Below are 10,229 nucleotides of genomic sequence, written 5' to 3'. Positions count from 1 at the left end.
TTGTTATTTCTTTGGGACTCATTGGTAAATAGGAAAGCTGTTAAATCTTTATGGAGGCTTTTTTTCGGTTCCATTTGGACCATTTGGACTTGTAGGAATGATTTTGTTTAATGGCAAAGGTTGGAGTGTAGAGCAAATTTCAGAGTTGATTTTGTTGAGAGTAGGTTACTGGTCCAAGTGTAAATGGCCACTATCAGCTCCTCATCCTTTTGATTTTGCTAGAAATCCGGTTGCAATACTCAAGCGTGCGTGTTAAGATACGTCCCAGGTTTGATTGTGTAGCTATGTTGATGTTTTTGGTTGTTGTTTTCTTTCTGTAAGATGGGGTTTATTGATTTTGTCAAGGAGGTATTGTGTGGTGTGGATGTGTTATGGCGACAGTGGAGTTCTACCGTAGTGGGGTTATGGATCTTGTAGTCTTGATTTTTCATTGGTTTTTTAATGACACCGAGTCGATGACCGTTTTGTATTAAATCCACTTCATTAAAAACAATCTTTTCAAAAAAAAAAAACTATCTACATTTTATTATTTTTACTGTTATTATAAGCTTGGTGGTGAGTAACGAGCAACATGCAGAAGTATGAATATTATAGTGTTGGAGAGCATGTGGAAGACAGAGACGGAACAGGGAAATAAGGTCGTTGGAATCATAAGAACCTTGGACGATGATAGTCTGACTCACAGGATTGATCAAAATCACACGCTCCCTTTCCCTCGCTAGACCTACCCATCGTTCTCAGAATTCTCCACTTCAGATGCCATTCCATCTCTAATACCTTGAAGCAACTGTAGAATCGTTGCAGAGCTTCTCCTCCTCTGAATGATGGAATCAAATTCTCGATTCAAATCAGTGCTACCTTCATTGCGAGCTTCGCCATTAGCATTACTGTTATTCTCTTTTTCAAAGTCGATATGGTCGAATCTTATACGACGTCAGGGATTACCAATCATACCTAACAAGATAGGCGCCCACAAGGAGCGTGCTCGATCGGATCCCATATCTGAATCCATGTCTTCATCGTCCCTTGTTGTATAACCGCTCATTTGTTCGATAAACCCACCTTGACAAAATGGGCATTTAATCTCGATTGCCACGATGGGAGTCACCACTTGAGAGCATTGGTAACACCAGTAATTTTCGGTCATAGCTTCCTCCTTTTTTAAGGCCTTTTATCCTCCTTCCTCTGTTGAATTTCTTTTTTTCTTCTTTCGTGTTTAGGGTTTCTGTCATAAGAAACAACATCAGATAACATTAAGAACACATGTCTCAATGATTAGATTTCATAGAGAAAAACATATCCCCATTTTTTTACCTCGTACCACCTTTTTTACTTGATTGTTGGTGGAAATGAACTTGGACAAGAAAGAACTCAAGGTAATACTAACTGCTGTGAAGAGAAAATGAGAAAAGTTTAAGAATTTGAGAAGGATGAGTTTGGAGAAAAAAAGAAGAGAAATGGTGAGTTGAAGAAGAGGATAAATAGATTAGGACCGGTCAAAATGATCTTACATTACCAAATAATAAAAAGCCAGACTAACATGTCACATCCATATTATTTTACTCTAGTAACTATGGCTAACGATTAAACGACTAATTTATTATAAATCAATAATGTTAGTGATTAATTTAACACTTTTAAGACTTTGATAGAGAAAATAAAAATTTACTAAAATATTAGTGACCATTTGTATAATTTACCATGTAAATTAAGGCCTTCATTCATTCATTCATTGAATTTAAAATAATGAAGCCAAGCCCGTCAAATGATGGGATAAGATATGTTGCAGTTGGAGAAATAGATCCATCAAAATGGGGCATTTTCATGTGATTACCCATTTGTCTAATAGTTTGGCAAGATCTCGAACCTAAATGTAAAGTCATTATCACTGTTTTTCTTTTCTTTAGAGACATGGATAGTTGCCCGACAAAGAAAGAAAGAACAAAAGCCAAACTACAAAGGCACATGATCAAATCAAAGAGGGGGGAAAAGGAGAGGCTACCCATGGAAATGGCCACTGAAACAGTCGAGGTAGAGTCAAAAGCTTTGATTCCCCATCACTTATTCAATTGCCGATTCAGATCCCACATCGACCATAAACTTTACTCTCTTTTGTTTTTACCTTCCTAGCTGCCATGGCGATAGATTTACCATACTAACCATCAAAATGATTGGACCAACCCTTCGATATCGGAAAATCAAACACAAAGCTAGCAGAAAATATAGACTGCTCCCAACACCGTTGAAAAATTTTATGGAGAGAGAAATTATGATGACCATCCACCATACATCCATCAATCAATCAATCCTTTCTTAAGAAATGGGATGGAACATGGAACCCCACATAGTGGGGAGGGACCTGCAATGTGTACTTATACAACACTTTCCACACATAATTAATGACCCTTCCTGTCAATTAATCATTCCACATTCTAGAGGGAAAAATGGGCAAAATTATATATATATATTATAAAAACAAAAAGGAGCAACAGTCTTTGCTAATGTACTATGGTTCATACACCATACCCTTCTCACATTGCTAACAATAACAAATTCAACAGTCAGGTGCTGCCACAACAAATATGAAACAAAGTGAAGGAAGAAAGAAAGAAAGCAGCAAAGAGAAGTGCATGCCTCACTAAGCTATAGATTAAACAACAATTTCAACCAAATGAGCAAACTTATCTTTTAGAGAGCGGAAAAATACTTCTTGGTTGCTTCAAATCTCCGATTTCTTCGATCATCTCTACATCAAAAGCTAAGGTGATCTTGACCCGGAAAACATGTATCATTGCCCCTCCATATAATAGTTCAATAACTCCCTCCTGCCTTCTCTTTCCGCTAACTTCAATTATTGAAATGAATATGAAAACAAAAATAAACATAAAATTTAAATGAGTACCGCTAGAACAACATCCGATGGTCTGATAACATACAGAGACATCCTTTTCAATCATTAATGCCCTCCTCTAAAGTTCCTGAAAAGAACCCATGCAAAAATGAAAGTTCTCCCTCCCGGGGGATCTGATTCCAATGCAACCGTAGCAACCCAAGCCTGAAGCAGAAGTTATTTACTTAACTTTGCTTGGCTGGGTTTACTGGAATACACGGGGTTATCTAAAAGATGTCTGCAATATTAATATTCCCCGTGAAACAGATCAAACTTGTTTCTTTATCTATCATGAGAACACTTGAAACAGCTTCCTGGACTGTGTTTACCTACAAGATGGTGACGAATTTCGGTGCATCAGTTCTTGGCCCTTCAAGAGACCGATACATGTATAATATTTCAACAGCATCATCCATCTCCTCCTCATCAGCAGACCTAATCACTTCAACTACTAGGCGAGGCATAGAACGAGCAATCTCCTGGCAACCATGGCGAGTTAGCCTACATGAGGACATCCAAAGAAACCTCATGTGTAGTAGTGATGCAAACCGGAACGCAGAGCTGCATCTCCAAATGGGCTATCTCTAATCTCAAGCTTCTGCAATCGTGGACAGCCCTCAAGCACATATTTAAGGCCCATGTCACTGTCTCCAGCAAAAGCCACCGACAACGTGCGTACCAATTTCCCATGCCGTCCAATGTAGTCAAAAGCTTTATCCGTCAGTAATCCGGATACAGCAAGGCGAGTGAGCTTCTTGCAGTTCATAACAATGGCACCAAAACCATCATCCATGGGTTCTCCAGTCACATGATCATCCCTGTGGCGCCCCATTATGCATAGCCGGAAAACAACAAGATCTGGACAGTTCTTGGACATTGCTATCACAGCTGCATTAGTCATCCGCTGGCAAAAATACAGAATAGATTGCAATTTCCGGCAGCCTTCTGAAATAGCTTGGAGGCCAACTTCAGAAACTGGGCCATCACTATCCTCTCGAGCATCAACAGGAAAAACCCGAAGCTCACGTAATTCCTTGCATGTCACAGCCACTGCTTGAAGTCCTTCATCACATATTGAATCATGAACCTGTACAATGAAAGCTAAGGTCAACTTCAAAGACCTAATTTCTTCAAAAAGCTTATATAATAAAATATTGATGTCGTACCCAGAAAATCTGGAGCTTGTGGCACTTGCGTATAATTGGTTTAAGTTGTTCTGCAGTGATGTTAGCATAGCTGAAATTCAGAGATGTTAGATTTTCACAAACAGGGAATATTGCAGGCAGATAATCCGGAATTATTTCCCTAAACCCAGAGAGACAAACTAAGGATTTGCAGGCAGCAAAAGCATTCACATAATCTGGTTCTTGATCATCTTGCCCTGCAATCTCTGAAGGGCTAAAGGACCCTGTCCCAAGGTGTGTGAGCTGTGGAGCTCGAATCATCAGGCGATATAGCTGCTCAATTGAAACATATCGATTTAATCTAAGCTTCTTAAGTGAAGGAGACCTAGCCACCAGCCTTTCCAAAGCCTCGAAATTTATATGGCATTCCACACAATCAAAAATCAAGGACTCAAGATGCGATTCACCCTCAGGAAAACAGGATATCCAATCTGACTCATCATCTGAAACCTCGGATTCGATCAGATCAAGCACCTTAAGCTGTCTGCAATTATAGAAACACATCAATCAACTACCCATACCCTACCCTCAAACTCTCCTATCATCCATTTATAGGACACATTCCATAAATTCAAAACATTTTCACATCCCAGATCAAGGAACACCATAAATAGATTTTAAAACATTCAATCTATAAACACAACGAACAGATCAAAATTATGTTAATACAGCAACAAATTTTTCTCAACTCCATACTAAATAAACCAATTACTATTACTCTTTAACACCAAAAACAGATCTAATCAGGTAGTTATTAGTAAAAAAATAAGCGTTATCAACAACAAAAAAGAATACCTGCACTTGTTGACGAAAATAGCAAGGCCACTAGTTCCAAACCCATCACAGCAAACGAGGACTAGCTCCTTAAACCCTAAAAACAACTCGGCCAGTGTTGCCAGATCATCATCCGTCACGGACATGCGCTTTAGATGAACTTTTTCCAGCCAAGGGTAAGCCTTGGCCATCGCCAGCGCCCAGGGATTGAAGTGCGCCCCCCAATCAGGCGGCATTAGGTTAAAGTCCGCGAACCTGGGCTTCCCTTTCAGGTGAAGATCCCTCACCCTGGCGAACCTGGCCGTGGCCCGAGCCGGTGAAACCGCATAGCAGTTCCCAATGAATAGCTCGGATCGAGTCAGCGCCTCGACCCGGTACCAGGACTTGCAAACCAATGAAGCGGCGTTTCGGTCCCGCTTCGACGTCAGGAAGTGGAGCACGTTCTCCAACACGTTTTCCAGAACCTGGTCTGGGTACGCCGACTGGAATTCCGGGTGACCCGAGCCAGATCCAGTGGCGTTGCAGTTCCGCGCCTTGTTGGAAACGAACTCAAGATCCGACGGCGGACACTGCTGCCTCTCGTCGTCCTCAGACATTCTGTTCCGCTCTGTTGTCTCACACGACAGACTAGCGAAAGAAGGAGATTTTGGAGAACACGCGCTACCTTATAATCTTAAAGACAATCTTCCCTTACTCTGTTTTGCTTTTCTCTTTCTTTGGGTTGAGTGATGAGATTGAGATTTGAGCTTAATAATGGGAACATGGATTCAATGTAAAGGAAAGCAGCAAATGAAAATACTAGACTAATATTATTTTAAAGTATTTTCTTTTGGGGTGTTCTTTATCTTTCTTCTGAACAATGGGATTAGCATGCCTCTTTCTCTCTCTGTTTCATCTGCAATATCCAATGTCTCTCCACAGTTATCCTCCATTATTTGGGGTTTTTATTTTCTTACAAGATTGTGTCTTTTTTTTATCTCTTATTTTTTTAATTAAAATAATTGTTGATTTTAGACGGCAGTAACTGCTGGTTAGTAATTATTTCTTTTGCCAACTTGTAAGAATTAGTTTGGGTTTTTGTTGGAGACAACCCTTGGTCTTTCATTTTATTTGTAAATCACCTCTTCTATTTCCTTTTCCATTTTTTCAGTTTTTTTCTTTTAAAAATGACAACTGGATTTTACTAATAAAAATAATATAAAGAATCAAAATTACAACGTACTCAAGCTTAAAAATTTGAAAACAATAGTCAGGAAAAAACTTGTGTAAAAAATAAAAATATTAAATTCAAAGATACGAAGAAAAATAAAATTTTTCATTGAGAATGACGAACATCAAAAGAACCCACTTACCTTCATAAAAATTCATTGTCTCTGTTGAACGAGACGTTTTACGAAGTGATAAAAGAGTTTTGAGCAAACCAAACTATCTGGCAAGCTGCTGCACTAGACAATTTTGATTATATTGACAAACAACCTTTTATCAAAGAGATGATATGATTATAGGTGACCATCGACAAACTAATCAAAAAACAACTATCGTGAGGGTCTTTGTGCGATCACCAAAACGACCTTAAATATATACAAAAAAGTACCAAAGCCATTAGGATTGTGCTACAAGAGGAGAGAAAAACGTGTTGCAAAGACATAAATTCTTATTTAAAATTAAAAAAAATTAAGAAAAAAGAAAACAAATGACATAGTATGAAAAATAAAATAATTAATAATCACCGACAGTCGGTAACCAACATTAAGATTAATATTGTTGCCGACTAAACAAAAAAGGAATCAAACATAAATATATTGAGAGGAAACCTATGTTATAATCGGAAAGATAAAATCTAGTATCTAAACTTAGATTTCACTAAAGCACAAAATTTGTGATAAAATCTACATTTAGAGATTAAATTAAAAAATAAATTAAAAGGTAATATGGATAAAAATATTTAGGGATCAGATTGAAAAAATTGTTAAGTTCAAATATTAAATGTTGTTTTATCTTTTGTAATAATATTTGGTATTTGGTAGATACAAGGCAAGGGGTGTATCTATTTTGTAGGGGTTATGTTGCCTTTATTATAAACGTGAAGGACTGATTTTAACATAATCCCTTGTGTCTCTCCAGCTCTACGAATCGCAGAAGCCGGAAACAATTGTCAATTTGTCAGCTTAATTGCCTATGCTCCAAGCGGGAACTGCTGGATTGAGAGGCAAAGGCTGACACCGCGTACGTGGCAGTGTCATTTCTTTCCCTCTCCACGTCCTCTAGACCCGCGTGTTCATCACTTGCCGGCATTCCCATCCCGCTGCCTTTCCCTTTCTAGTTGTCCAGCGAAGAAGCATATTTATTTTCTTTAATTACAATTTATATTTTAAACTTAATGATTAAAAATAATAGTGATATAAATCTGAAATATGTTCCTAAACTAATAGCTTAAATATAATAAACGACAGGTTTTTATGAAATGTACATAATAAGGTAGTTTAAATTATATTAAAATATACATATCATTTCAATATTACTGAAATTAATTTATGTTATATTTTGTAAATCCATTTTTGACATAAAAGAATAAAAACGTTATTGGCCCTAATCTTCTTTTCCCAATGTCCTTTATTCTTTATATTTTTCTCATTTGTTAGGTAATAATTAATCATTATCAATTTTTTATTTATAAAAAAAAGGAAGAAAAATTACCTAAAAGAAAATAGGGTTTTCACTATAATTATATTGGTTAATTTGGACATCTTAATTTAACTATAAATGTTGCAACATTCTTCCATTTTTTGGGCATTGCTTCTTTTTTCGCAGAACATAGAAATATAAGGCAATCATCTAAATGATACTAAGGGTAAATTACGCCTACGATCATTAGATTATTAGTAAAATTAAATTTTAGTCATTTGATTTTAAAAGATTATGTTTCTATCGACGAACTACTTGGGATTAGGGATGGCAAACGGGCGGGTCGGGTGCGGATACCCCCTCCCCCATCCCTATACCCACCTAATATTTTTGAATCTACCACCCGCCCACCACCCATGATGGGTATAAATTTTCAAATCCACACCCGTCCACGCGGGTACATTCTCAAATCCATCCCCACACCCACTACCCACTAGCGACGTACCCGTCTAGACCCGCCTGAAAACAAACTTAAGTTATACATAATCAACAAACATAAAAAAACATGTCCATTAAGAAACATAATAAAATAATCCAATGATTATATGAGTTAAGTGTTAATATAGATCTTAAAGTACATAAACACACCATAATAAAAGACATAATTAAAGTATAGAAACATAAATGACAACCACATAATGTTTTTATTCTTTGGCACAACATGTTATATCTTATATAATATTAGAATTTATAAATTTATCTCTAAAATTACACCTAAATTCATAATGGTCCAAAATTTAATGGATATTTAACTAGGCGGGCGGATGCGGGGCGGGTAATGTCTCAAACCCATTACCCGCCCACCACCCGCGACGGGTACCACTTTTTAAATCCACACCCGCCCACTACTCGCTAAAATTATACCCATCCCCGCTCCAATTAGAGCGGATGCGGTGCGAAATCTACAAAACTGTATCCGTTTACCATCCCTACTTGGGATGAATAATTTTCATCATTAAACCAGTAGCTTTTAATAGAAAGATGATGTGACAATTTATAATCAACATAATAATACATCTAAATATCTAATCTTTAATATTTGTATATTTTAATAATTTAAATTTATATTTATAAAAAAATACTCCAAATATTTTCATATTTTTTAAGTTGGGTCCCTAAACAAATAAGCAAATCCCTCTTTCATGGTCATAGCATCATTAACAAATCCCTCAAATTAAGTATCTAATATTCTCACCCTATTTTCTTTAAAATCAAACAAAATTCAAAACTAAAACCAACTAAAAGCAACTTGGGAATTCCTACATGCAATCTGCAGCAAACAAAGATATCCTTCTCAGTAGCAATGGCATAAACTTGCTTTTACGTGTGCAATAGGCAGTGAAATTATACAGATCATTAGAGGTCATGTCATTATCTCGTTCGGAGTTAACGATTAAGTGACAAAAATAATCCATCTCGAGTAGTTAAGTGACAGAAATATAGTTTTTTTTTTAAAAATAGACGAGTAGTTAAGTGACAGAAATATAGTTTTTTTTTAAAAAAATAGAGTAATGAAAAATAATCTTATTATTGTAGGTCTAATTTACCCTAATATTAACTTATTTGAAAAACATTTAATAATTTATCAATGTTTTCATTCTTGATTGACCCGTGAAATCAAAATAGTCGGAAATTTTATTATAAAGTATAAACATTTGCTTTAAATTGGATTATTATCAAATTAAAAAAAGGGGGATAAGATATAAGTAATAGTAGTAAATTGGATTATTGAGAAAATTAAACATTTTTAGCACTCAAAACAGTATTACACGCCTTAAACATAATTAAGACATACGAACTAAAAGAAATCGTGAAATGATTAAGGTTTTTAGTGGTAATGTTGGTTGAAGCTTTAGATTAATGATGGCTCTTCAAAAAGATGCAACGAATCTGTGACATAATGTTGAAGTTAAACTCCCAACTCTTTTTACTTGGATAGATTTTTTTATATAAAAAGGAAAGTTGGAAAATATATCATTTAAAATAATTGTATTACAACTAATCCATCAAAAATTGTAATTATAAAAATAACCAAAATATTATGTGAAACTTGCATTTATAAAGAGTGGGTTTGTATATTTTTTTTCTTGAAATGGATACAAATACAAATACAATAATAATTTATATATTTGAAAACTATAAAATGAAAACAATCGGAATCAACGTAAAATAAATAAGGGTTATGATCCACTTACACAATATAAAATTCTTTTGTTTTGCACGGATTTAGGATATTTGGACGAGTGAAAATATATGGTTGAGATTGACTACTTATTTTTTTTCCTAGTAAATATATTCTCATTTATTACTGTTAATCTCAGCCATCTATTTTCACTCATCAAACGGTCATATATCTGTGTAAAACTAAAAGAGTTTTAAAAAAATTACTACAACCTAATAAAATAACATATCTAATATAAACCTCAGTTTAAATAAAAAAAATATTTTGAATAGAAACACAAAAAATAGAGGAAATCCCACACATATGGTGGGTTCGTATATTAAATTCACAAGGTACATAATTTACAAGAGAAATTTTGACCCTTAATCAAACAAAACATCACATTTAAAAAAAATAGTTAATTACATATTATTATAAACACAATTTAAACAAGCCTTTGCAAATCATGATTTCTCTTGCTTTTTCTTTTTCTTCTATTATTATTATTGGTTTTGAGATGACAGAAAACTATGCC

General features: G+C 35.4%; 1 protein-coding gene and 1 long non-coding RNA gene across 2 annotated transcripts; both read right to left on the bottom strand.

Annotated features, from left to right (window-relative positions):
- Positions 1-898: 898 nt before the first annotated feature.
- LOC120191012 lies at positions 899-1,465 on the bottom strand. Its single transcript, XR_005522658.1, has 2 exons — positions 1,315-1,465; positions 899-1,225 (listed from the first exon to the last, which is right to left on the bottom strand). It is a non-coding gene; the product is annotated as an uncharacterized LOC120191012 (long non-coding RNA).
- Positions 1,466-2,995: 1,530 nt separating this feature from the next.
- Positions 2,996-5,507, bottom strand: LOC120191043 (transport inhibitor response 1-like protein). The gene is given in 4 exon segments (XM_039194040.1): positions 2,996-3,422; positions 3,425-3,977; positions 4,057-4,558; positions 4,870-5,507. Coding segments are annotated over 4 exon segments (1,833 nt in total). The 5' UTR covers positions 5,445-5,507; the 3' UTR covers positions 2,996-3,219.
- Between the last annotated feature and the right edge of the window lie 4,722 nt (positions 5,508-10,229).

Source organism: Hibiscus syriacus, unplaced genomic scaffold, assembly GCF_006381635.1.
Source record: "Hibiscus syriacus cultivar Baekdansim isolate YM2019G1 unplaced genomic scaffold, ASM638163v2 tig00116964_pilon, whole genome shotgun sequence".
Taxonomy (NCBI): domain Eukaryota; kingdom Viridiplantae; phylum Streptophyta; class Magnoliopsida; order Malvales; family Malvaceae; genus Hibiscus; species Hibiscus syriacus.
This window is presented reverse-complemented; position numbering and strand designations above follow the sequence as displayed.